Raw genomic sequence first — 12,471 nt, 5'->3', positions numbered from 1 at the left:
TGGCTCTGGAGAGGGTCCAGAGGAGATTTACACTAATGATTCCAGGAATGAGTGGATTAGCGTATGATGAGTGTTTGACAGCACTGGCCCTCTACTCACTGGAGTTTAGAGGATTGAGGGGGGTACCTCATTGAAACTTACAGAATAATGGAAGGCATAGATAGGGAGGATGTGGAAAGGATGTTTCCACTGGTGGGAGAGTCTAGATCCAGAGGTCAGCCACAGAATTAAAGGGCACTCTTAGAAAGGAGGTGAGGAGGATTTTTTTTTTTAGTCAGAGGGTAGTTAATCTGTGGAACTCATTGCCACAGAGGGCTGTGGAGGCCAAGTCAGTGGATATTTTTGAGGCAGAGGAAGTCAAATTCTTGATTAGAACGGGTGTCGAGGGTTATGGGGAGCGACAATCAAATGGGATTAGGAGGCAGAGAGATCAGCCATGATTGAATGGCGGAGTAGACTCGATGGACCGAATGGTCTAATTCTACTCCTAGAACTTGTGAACTTGTGAATATCTTAATATAAAAAAATTAAAAATCTAATGTACAAAAAACACAAATTTTGGAAGTGGAAAGGACAATTTAATTTTGTGCTTCAAAAATATGCCATATGAGGTGGCATATAATAATATTCAAAGGTCCAATTCACCATTAAACTCTTGCAAACTGCAAAAATTCATGCACACCTTGGTTTAAAGCTTCTGGGTACATTTGTTTATTGCTTTGCATATAACTTTGGTATAACTGGAAATAGCATCTGATCCACATTGTATATTTATTTTGTTGCTTACCACTGTCCATACTTTGCTTCCTCTTCAGGCAACACTTTCTCGATCTTCACCCTCACAGCTATTTGTCCTTGGTCTAATTGGTCTTTGATTTGCTTCGAAGGCCGGTTTTCATTCATTTTATCTACAAAATAAAGTGAATGTCTCAATTTGTTTTTAAAAGCAGCTTTTGAATGTCTGCATTTATGAAGCAGGATTATTTAATTCTAGGAATTGTGACAGGGCATTCCACGGCACACATTACCTGTATTATGTTTGCAGAACAAATATAAATGATTCGAAGCAACAAATCTAACATTTTCCTACTGCCTCTTTCTTCTCCAGTACAAACCAGAGGCTGAGACTTAGCAACCAGCAAGTGCAGAAGGTTTGGTAATTAAGTAACAAAGAAAAATTAAGGAATATAGCAAAACAGCACTCGAACAAGTTAATGTATGCACAGACCACATTCGAAATTCCCCATTCCTGACAAAAATAAAGTTACTTTCAGGAAGATGTTAAATTATTAATGTGACATATAGTTCAGAGATACTGCATGGATACAGGCTCTTCGGCTCTCTGAGTCCACGCTGACTATCGATCACCTATTCGTTCAAAGTTATCTCGCCTTCTCATCCACTCCCTGCATACTAAGGGCAAGTTACAAAGGAAAATTAACCTACAAACTCTCACGTCTTTGGGATGTTGGAGGAAACCGGAGCACTTGGAGGAAACCCACACAGTCACAGAGAGAAGATGCAAACTCCACACAGACAGCACCCGAGGTCAGGATCAGAACTGAGTCTCTGGCGATGTGAGGCAGCGTTCGACCAGTTTACTATCTTTGAACAGAAAGCTTTATGGTTATACATCTCTCAGCTCCATTGCTCTTATCAATTCCAAGACTAGGATATCTAATACTTTAGACCTTGTGCCACAAAAAAAAATGGTGAAGCTGTCATCATCCATCATTACTGATGACCGAATTCTGGCCACCACATATACATACAAAATTCTGGAGCAACTTAGCGGGACAGGGAGCCTCTCTGGATAGAAGGAATGGGTAGATGTAACATTGTATGTTGCACTCTGTCTATTTTTCTCTTTACACTAACTGTTGTACTCAAAATTGTATGATTTGACTGATCACAAAACAATATTTTTCACTATATCTCGGAAAACATGACAATAATAAACTATAAAGCGAGTCGAAGGAATCAATACTAGATAAGAAGGAAATGACAGATGAATTCAACAGATATTTTAATCTGTCTTCATTGTAGGAGTTGCAAGTAACATCCTTGAAATAGCTCTAAATCGAGAATTGGCAGGGAAAGAAGAACGCAGAAAATTGACAGATTCTCAGCTTCCTCCCATTTGTCTACTACAATCCCATGGGATTGTACTGGAATCCCAGTTGATCACACTGTTGGAGCAGTGAGCTAACAAGCCTGGATCCTGGTGGACTTCATTCTACGATTCTTTTTTTTTTTTAAAAGGTGGCATATTGAGTCAGCAAAGGTACAATGGTGATTTTCCATAATGTAAAACCTTTGTCAAAGTTTATTATTTCTTTGGTAATTTATATTTATTTAATTACTTTCCCCTCGCATTAATTCAGTAAGAGCAAATGTTTATTCTGTAACTCAACATTTTTTCATGTGATTTGTGAATTATTTTAGGGGGAGTTTCCTGTACTCAATTACGTAATGTGGGGTACACCGTATGTCCAAGGCCAGAATGAATGCTGGCAATTGGTCAGGAACAAGACATCGCTAGTTGGAGGGTGGAGTAGGATTGTCAGTGGTAGAGGGGCTGATAGCGGTAATTAGTCTCTGATGGAAGAGGGGTGACCTGGTTACCAGTGGGCAGAGGAAGTGTTGAGCTGCGGGGAATGGTGGGAAATTAGCTCAATATCACAGGAAAGACAAAGACGTGCGTCCCAAAAGCTGCTAAGTAATTAAATCTATCTGAGACAGGTTCTCAATACTAGACTGGGACCTGTTCAACGAGATACGCTTTAGATCATGCAGCAGCAGCAGAGCAGGCAACACTGTGCAAAGTTATTCACTTTATGAATGCCCAATGATAGACAAATTCTAAAACCCAGTTGCCTAATTTCCCCAAACAAGTTTTGTCCTTGGATTAGCATCCATATTAATTCCTCCTGGTCCTCTATGCCATTTAATCAAGACCCATGACGAAACACTGATCACTGTGGACTAGCCATCCCACAGTAAAGAGATTTCATGTACAAGCATCTTCTATCCTGTAAAAGCAAGCCATAAATGATCCAAAGGGACGGTCCAAGATCGTCTCATAGAATCAAACAGCACGGAAGCAGGCCCCTCGACACAGCTTGCCCATGTCGACCAAGATGCCCTATCTACACTAGTCCCACATTTGGCCCGTATCTTTCCAAACCTTTCCTATCCATGTACCTCGGTCGGTCGGTGGGGGCGCTGCAAGCCGGCGCCCTGTCAGCAGCGTGTCCGGTTTTTTCAACATTTTTTGTTTTTTTAGTGTTTTAAAGTATGTTTTTTGTGTTTCTTTGTGTGTTTTGTGTGGGGGGTGGTGTGGGGGAAACCGTTTCGGTCGCCTCCTCCATGGAGAGGCGACTTTTTCCAGGTCGCCTCCCCCGTGGCCTAACAGCAAGGATTGGCGTGGACTTTCCCAGAGATGCGCCCGGGGCTGCAGCGGCAGGCGCAGCGGGGACTCTCGGCGTGGAGCGGGCGAGCAGTCGCTAGAGGGGAGCGCTCCGTTTCGCTGGCCCGCGGCAGCCGTCAGCCTGAAGCCGCGGTCTGCAGAGCTCAAGCTGGCGCGGCGTCCGCAGCCCGGGATCCCTCGTGGGGGACCCGGGGGAAGCAGAAGCTTCCACCGCCGGCCCGCGGCCAACTTCTACCGCGGTCCCGGCGTGGACTTACCATCACCCCTGGAGGGGAGCTTCGACTGCCGGCCCTGCAGTCTGCGGTGCTTCTGGCTGCGGCGCGGCGGGGACTTTAAATCTTCGACCGCCGGCCTGCACCATCCTGAAGTCGCGGTCTCTGGTGGGGAAGAGCCGACTATGGACTGGCTCTGGACTCTGGTCCTGACCATGGGGGGAAATGGAGGAGGACTGGCCATTTTTTGTGCCTTCCACCACAGTGATGAATGCTGTGGTGGATGTTTGTGTTAAATTTTTATTGTTTATTGTGTGTTCTTTCTCATTGTATCGCTGCTGACATATTCATTTCACTTGCACTTTATGTGCAATGTGACGAATAAACCCATATTGTATTGTATTGTATTGTACCTGTCCAAATGTTTTAATTGTTGTTATGGTATCAGCCACAACAACTACTTGATGCATGTCAAAGAAATCACCAAAGGTTCTTTCAAAACATTTAAATATTTTAGATAGATGATAAGTAGAGATATCACATATTTTTGTATGTAATCAGTTAATTTGGCAGACGTTATAACACGCAGTTCTTCCACAGAAACACATCACCAGTTTTCCCAGGTTTATTAGTATATTTTTGGATTTATGTTCTAAAATCTCTGCATACTTTCAAAGCAAGTTTCCTGAAAAATCTGATGCTGTAGGCTAAATGTCAAAATTCTTTTGAAGTTTGATGCATTTCCAGGAATTATGCCAGATGGCATGATGAAAGGCAGCAAAAACATCATGCACCACATTAGCTTTGCATGGAATACGACTTCATATCTATTAATACACACATTATACACATCTGCCTCATACATTAATCCATATGCACCTATTTTATCCTATTGTACATATTCCTCTAAATGTGGCCTATTAAAGATGACTGTAAATAGACAAAAATATGTTTAAACAGGTAAAGACAAGAGAAACCACAAGGTTTAAGGAGGAAAATCTGAGGCCTTGAACCTCGCAGTTGAAGCCCTGGGCATCACTTATGTAGCAATTAAAATGGTTGTTGTGCAAGAAACCAAAATAGAAAGCACCCAAAGGCCTCCAAGTTTTGGAGGTTCAAATGCATAAGAAGAATTTAAATCAAGGTTTAAAAAAAAGATACAAAATGCTGGAGTAACTCAGTGGGTCAGGCAGCATCACTGGAGAACATGGATAAGAGTCGCAATCAGTCTGAAGAAGGGTCAGACTTTGTCCCACCCCCATCTCTCCTCCAAATATAATCAGTCTGAAGAAGGGTTATCTTATCTCATACTGTTTTGTCTTTTCATCTCTCGCCTCTATCCACCAACAGTCTGCCAATCAACCTCTCCATTTGTACCATTTAACACTTGCCAGGCTTTGATCCACCGCCATCTCTCTGCCAGCTTTCTCCTAACTTTTACAATCAATCTGAAGAAAGGTCCCTACACCTAATGTTATCTATCCACGTTCTCCAGAGAGGCTACCTGACCCACTGAGTCGCTCCAGCACTTTGTGGCTTTTTGTGAAGTTCACTGTGTCTATATTTTAGATCAAGATGTTATTGAACTCTGACTCATTATAGTTTTCTGAACAAATGGGTGATGTATGTTTAAGATTTAGAACTCTGGTTAGTATAAGGACATAAGAGATTAGGAATAGGTTAAAGTTACAAATGGTTGAAGATGGAAATCAGAGCAATCCACAAAAGCAGTTCAGGTATAGTTTGGCCGTGATCTGAATAAATGGTGTACAAAGCCAGAAAGGCTAAATTATCAATTCCTGTTCCCACATCTCAACATTAAAGAATCCTACAAAATTGAAATTGTATTTGAATTATAAATGTATTTTAATTGATATTAATTATGATTTGTTTGGGGTATGATTTTAATTTGTGTTTAAAGCTTGGCTGAAATGGCAAAATTGCATCTTACACATTTCAGGCCCCTATTTCAATGGGATGAATCATTTGTCTTCCTCCAATTTCCAGGGTCTCTAACCTCCCTCTCTGCCATTCCTGAATTTGCCATCTGCCCAGCCCATCCCAGACACAATTTCCCCTGCAGCAGACCATTAAACTAAATTAAACCAAAAACATCATTGGATTATAGCTACTAATTGCAGTGGGTGTGTACAGGAAAAAAAGTTAGAGGTAAAGTACTTCACAGCCGTGATGTAATGGCATTATTTAGTTTAAGAAAACATCCACAATTTAAGCTGTTCTAGTCTCTCCTCCTCCAAACTGCCTGGAAATATACAGTGCCCTGCATAATGTTTGGGACAGACCCATCATTTGCTTATTTGCCTCTGTACTCCACAATTTGAGATTTGTAATAGAAAATATCACATGTGGTTAAAGTGCATATTATCAGATTTTAATAAAGGCCATTTTTATACATTTTGGTTTCCCCATGTAGAAATTACAGCAGTGTTTATACATAGTCCCCCCATTTCAGGGCACCATAATGTTTGGGACACAGCAATGTCATGTAAATGAAAGTGGTCATGTTTAGTATGTTGTTGCATATCCTTTGCATGCAATGACTGCTTGAAGTCTGCGATTCATGGACATCGCCAGTTGCTGAGTCTCTTCTCTGGTGATGCTCTGCCAGCTCTGTATTGCAGCCATCTTTAACTTATGCTTGTTTTGGGGGCTAGTCCCCTTCAGTTTTCTCTTCAGCATATAAAAGGCATGCTCAATTGGGTTCAGATCGGGTGATTGACATGGTCACTTTTTCAGCTTTGAAAAACTCCCTTGTTGCTTTAGCAGTATGTTTGGGATCATTGTCTTGCGGTAGAATGAACCGCCGGTCAATGAGTTTTGTTTGACCGGCGGTTTGAACTTGAGCAGATAGGATGTGTCTATACTGCAGAATTCATTACCATCAGTAGTTGTATCATCAATGAAGATAAGTGAGCCAGTACCTTCAGCAGCCATACATGCCCATAACACCCCCACCACTGTGTTTGGACCTTGGGCAGTTCCTTCTCTGTTCCACACTTTGCTCTTGCCGTCACGCTGATATATTAATCTTCGACTCAACTGTCCACAAGACCCTTTTTCCAGAACTGTGGTTGCTCTTTTAAGTACTTCTTGGCAAAACTGTAACTCGGCCATCCTATTTTTGCAGCTAACCAGTGATTTGCATCTTGCACTGCAGCCTCTGTATTTCTGTTCATGAAGTCTTCTGCGGACAGTGGTCATTGACAAATCTACACCTGACTCCTGAAGAGTGTTTCTGATCTGTCGGACAGGCGTTTGGGGATTTTTCCTTATGGAGAGAATTCTTTTGTCATCAGCTGTGGAGGTCTTCATTGGCCTGCCAGTCCCTTTGTGATTAGTAAGCTCACCAGTGCTCTCTTTCTTCTTAATGATGTTCCAAACAGTTGATTTTGGTAAGCCTGTTTGGCTGATGTCTCTTAACAGTTTTATTCTTGTTTCTCAGTCTCATAATGGCTTCTTTGACTTTCATTGGCACAACTTTGGTCCTCATATTGATAAACAGCAATAAAAGGTTCCAAAGGTGTTGGAAAGACTCGGTGCTGAGAGCTCTCTTATACCTGCATTAAGGAGGCAATTAAACACACCTGAGCAATTACAAACACATGTGAAGCCATGTGTCCCAAACATTATGGTGCCCTGAAATGGGAGGACTGTGTATAAACACTGCTGTAATTTCTACATGGTGAAACCAAAATGTATAAAAATGGCCTTTATTAAAATCTGATAATGTGCACTTTAATTACTTGTGATTTTTTTTTTTCTATTACAAATCTCAAATTGTGGAGTACAGAGGTAAATAAATAAAGAATGTGTCTTTGTCCCAAACATTATGGAGGGCACTGTAGATGTGTGCCAATTGACATATAAAAATTGACACTTAATATAAATAACTAACTATGGCCTTCCTGTCACTATTAACAAAATGACTTTTCATCCTTTCAGGTATCAAGGATTGCAAACACATACTTTCAGGTATCAAGGACAGCAAACACAACTACTCTGGTAAACCAACCCCCACTGGATCCTTCTCGTTCAGTTTCCTCTGGCCCCAATCACAACATTTAACCCTACTGCTGCCATGTATTAATATACCCTCTAACAATCACTCAGTACCTAGCTTCATCTTCTTACATTTAACTTCAATGAATTTGATTTGTCTCTTTTTCTTGATTAGTAAGGGTGTCAAAGGGTATGGGGAAAAAGGCAGGAGAATGGGGTTGAGATATATCAGCCAAGATTGAATGGTGGAGTAGACTAGATGGACCGAATGGTCTATTTCTGCTCCTTTAACATATGAACCTTATCACTTTCAAGCTCCACACAAAATTTTATCTTCCTCTACCAACTTAATGATAGTTTTTTGTTTTAGAGATACAGCGTGCAAACAGGCTCAGTGAGTCCGTGCCGACCAATGATAACCTGTACACTAGTTCTATCCTACACGCTGAAGACAATTTTACAGAAGCCAAATAACCTACAAAACTGCATGTCTTTGGGATATTTGAGGAAACCGGCGCACCAGTAGAAAATCCACGTGGTCACAGGGAGAACGTACAGATTCCTTACAGACAGCACCCGTAGTCAGGATCGAATCAGAGACTCTGGCACTATAAGGCGACAATTCTATCGCTGTGCCACTGTGTCTTTATGCTCAGTATTTTTCTCATTAGCCTTCCAATTGCACAGGGATTTTTCCTTTCATCAGAATTCACCATCCACAGACCCAATCCCACTACAGATCTTTTCATTGTAAATTGGTAGCACGGCTTCAACAATCTCAGTTTTTCCACTCAACTCACTCACTCCTGTCTAGTTTCCTCTGAAACCGCAAACATTGTCATTAAATCTGCCGTTGTGTGGCAACAAAGATTAAACCTGTTCCCATCCAGCTGCATGATACTCATCTGGCCAGTGGAACTATCCTCCCAACCAACCACTTTCCGTTTACTCAACTCACTTCCTTCAAATATAGTGTTACAATGCAAACCACCAGTATAGATCCTGGATAAACATGCCTCTTTTAGGAACTGTGGGGCTGTTTTCACAATCTTCACCTCTATAATCTAATACATTGATGATGATGATCAGTGTCACTTTCTTCTTTTCCCTTAAACTGACAGAATTCATTCAGCTGTGTAACCTGTTTCTACTCTACTCTCATCTTCATATGATTTATATGTTAGTTCTCATTTATTTATTTTTTTTAGATTAATTTACTGGATGTGGGCATCAGTGGTAAATCCAATATTTAATCCCTCCCAGTGTGAAGAATATAGTGAGCCGTCATCTTCGCCTACTATGGTTCTCCTCAAGAAAGGCAATGCCAATGTTGGATCATTTGAGCTCTAGGATTTAGACTAACAACAATTGAGAACATCAATGTCAAGTCAAGAGGGCACATGTCCATATCTGATGATGATGTAGATGCTTAGGGTTGTGAATGAGGTGCCAATCATGTCAGCAACTTTGTTCAGGAAACAGTCTATTAATTGGTATTTACTAAACCCATGTGAACTGCATAATGACGCCTTCCCTCACACCAGTTTCTATCAAGTATATTCCATATTCCAGTTTTTTTCAATCTCTGTCACATTTGGTCAGGAAATTCCATCTTCTGTAACCTCAATTAACCCTTTCCTCCAAAAACGACAAAGGCCTCAAAAGTGGCTATTTACTACATTCTTACCTTTCGCCTTTCCTCCCAAGAATCACAACAGGGTCCTTTTGTCCTGCCACCAGTCTCCATCTTCAATAAACTATCCTCTGCATTTTCTTGCACCACCTTGGTGCTGTTAATACAAAATGCATTCAGTATTCTGAACGGACAGCATCTCCACGACATTGTAGTTCAATACTCAATCACCAATTCCCGTTCATTTCCAATTGGAAACTTCCCAGAGAATATATAACAACTGCCATGTTATCTTCTCTCGGTCCGCTGTCTAGAGTTCCAAATTATCTTTCTGGGTACAACAAAAATCTATTTGTATTTATTTCATTTTAGTATATTGGAACTTTATTCACAGTTCAATGCAATTTCCCCCAAACTTGAGAAGGCCAAATTGTGTGACTACTTGCAAACACAGCTATTCATTCCACAAGCATAATCTCATGATCAGCCATGATCACATTGAGAGGCGGTGCTGGCTCGAAGGGCCGAATGACCTACTCCTGCACCTATTGTCTATTTTAAGCACCAGTTTAATTCTTAGTCCCACTCCAGAAAGTTTCCATTGCCTTGGCCTTTTACATTGATCCAATGACGCACAACATAAGATCCATGAAAAAAACGTCATTGCAGCCTTCGTGACAACAGTGAGTTTAACACTTTCAGATTGTCATGCTTTTCTTTGCATGTACACTTTCCCAGAACACTTTCTAAAATAAAAACAGAAAATACTGAAGGGAAAGCATCTGCACAACATCGTTGTTCAATACTCAGTAGTTCAGGTGCATCAGTGGTGAAAAAATGTGTGTTAATATATCCAGTGGATGACTTTCTAATACTTTTTAGACTAAATGGTTTGTGCAACAAGCTCAAATCTTTGTAAAATTAGAAAAATAGACATGAAATGCTGGTTTTGATTTTGAATAGCTAGAAATCTGATTTCACCCTATTTTGCTAGATACGCATAGCTACAAATGAAAACCTAAACTGAGCAAGTATCCTCCATGTCCTGGCCAACCTTAAGTGATATATGAAAAACAATGATGTTTATGAGAACTTGGGAGTGCACAAATAATTTCTATTTTCCTACAGAGACTAATTATGTTTCAAAACGCACTTCACCGGCTGGAAAACCTTTTTGCACGTCATGAAAAGCCTCGCAATAAACTATACCGATGCAAGTCTTTCTTTCTACAGTACAGAGGTCACCATGGCCTCCGCGTTAACTCAATGTTATCAACGCCACACACATTCCATTAATTGCGAGTTATAAATGTCAAGTTCCGCGAATTGCAGAATAATTCGAGAATCATAAGACGGTGAATGAAAATCTGCAAACTCGGGAATTTAAAAACTGCATAAAATCCACACGGATGATGTCATTGAGCTTGCCCTCGCCACCAAACCTGATGGATCCAAGGTCCCGCCCTCGCCGCCCTGACGTCAGCCGGCGTGCCATTTCCAGAACGCCGAGCGCCCGTCCCTCAATCTCCATTGGCCGGGCCGGCTGTCAATCACAGCGCACCGCTTCCAAGTTCGGTTGAGCGCGTCTACCTGCCCCTCCCCCCCTCCCGCAAAAAGGGGCAGCCGTTCACCGATGCCGTTTCAAGCAGCTTCTCCAGCAAAAACAAACACAAATCGAGAAAAACATCAACGAAAATCGTCCCCCTCCTCCTCAAAAGAGCAAACCATTCGCAATTTCCAGCCTTTTAATACTCCCGTTCCATTAAATCGCACTTGCTTCTGGCTGGCACCGGTTCCTTGCACCAACCAAGCCCGTTTAACGTTATTATTTGCCACCTTGAACAGTGCAGTTCTCTTACCTCAGGAAAATTAAATGTTGGTGGTCGGGATGGGAATCCGCTGCAATTATTTTTTTCCCCTTTCCCTCCTCTCGCATCTACCCGAACGAGTGCCTCTATTTCTCAGTGTGTGTGTTGTTTGTGTGGCGGCGGCGGCGGCGGCTGTCGGGTCCAGGTCGCTCCGCTGCCGGCGGCGCCGCGGCTCTCACGAGTCACAGGCCCGGGAGTAGAAGTTGTCTGCTGGTGTCGGGGGTGAATATTTTCGGGAGGCTCGCTCGTCTCTTTGCCTTGACCACCATATTGCAGGAAATGACATGTAAAAGTTGAAGCGGAAGAAAGGCGCCGAGACCCCCAGACAACCTCTGATCGGCACCATCCGCGCAAAACTTTGGCGGCAAACAGGGCTACCTGCAGAGGAAATCACGCCTTGTGCTCGCCAGCTCCCAGCAAAGTACATCGCGGGCGGATTGGTTTTGCAAATTATATAATTTTGCAAATAATCGTTGAATTTGTCAGCGTGCACGGAGTTTTCACGTTACAAGTTTTAAGGATTTCTTTTTGGTGTGCTTTTGGAAATGACCTGAAATGGTCAGGATGGGAGAAAGGGGTGATTCCCGAGCGGGGAAAGGGAGGAGGGGGGGGGGGGAACAGGTGCAGATTATTTGATAAACTAACAGTTGCCCAGTAACTTCAAAGCGGTTAGAACATTAGTGGTGTAACCTCCCCCCTCTCCCCATCAAAAGCCGCTTGCAGAGCTGTGACCAAAGATTATAGAGGGGGTCCTCTAGTATATTTGGCTGTGACTGCCATTGCTGCCAGCGGTCGAGTTGTCACACTTGGTCCTCGGCGATGCCACCAGCTGTCGCTCTCTTCCCCGCTTCCTCCAACTGCTCCTCATTCTGCTGCAACGGGCTCTTTCCTTGTGTCCCGGGCGACCATCGACACCACGGCTTCGCACCCGGCCCTTCGGCCCTAGCAGTAGTGGAGTTGCGCGGTTTAGCTAAATCTCCCGCACACGGCCACCCGCCTTGCGTTCAAACTGGTCCCCTGGTCCCAACGGCCTCCCTCGTGCACCCCGCGTCCGAATGGCCACTCGCGGTCTGCTCCTCATGCACCCAGCTTCTGTCCACCTCTTCAACCCCTCTCGCTCTAGACATCTCACATTTTACCCCTTTCACCATTATCTCTCAATGGACCTCAAGAGCACGTTCTTTCCCTCCAACTCTCACCCTCTGTAACCTACCTTCTATCTCCCATGCCCTACCATTGTTTTCTAATGGTCTATGTTCGTTCCTTGCATGCTAACTATTCCCACTCTCTGGCATTATGGCTCATACC

General features: G+C 42.8%; 1 protein-coding gene across 3 annotated transcripts in view; it reads right to left on the bottom strand.

Annotated features, from left to right (window-relative positions):
• Window positions 1-11,663, bottom strand: part of prdm11 (PR/SET domain 11) — a 103,262-nt gene extending 91,599 nt beyond the window's left edge. The window contains exons 1-2 of one of the 3 annotated variants that reach the window (XM_033039236.1): window positions 11,155-11,663; window positions 788-908 (exon numbers count right to left, since the gene is read on the bottom strand). In XM_033039236.1, coding sequence (XP_032895127.1) covers window positions 788-903 — 116 coding nt within the window. In that variant the 5' untranslated portion in view covers window positions 904-908; window positions 11,155-11,663. The remainder of the gene's footprint in view (window positions 1-787; window positions 909-11,154) is intronic. The other 2 variants (XM_033039235.1, XM_033039238.1) reach the window with 2 other exon arrangements.
• Between the last annotated feature and the right edge of the window lie 808 nt (window positions 11,664-12,471).

This window comes from Amblyraja radiata, chromosome 20 (genome assembly GCF_010909765.2).
Source record: "Amblyraja radiata isolate CabotCenter1 chromosome 20, sAmbRad1.1.pri, whole genome shotgun sequence".
Taxonomy (NCBI): domain Eukaryota; kingdom Metazoa; phylum Chordata; class Chondrichthyes; order Rajiformes; family Rajidae; genus Amblyraja; species Amblyraja radiata.
This window is presented reverse-complemented; position numbering and strand designations above follow the sequence as displayed.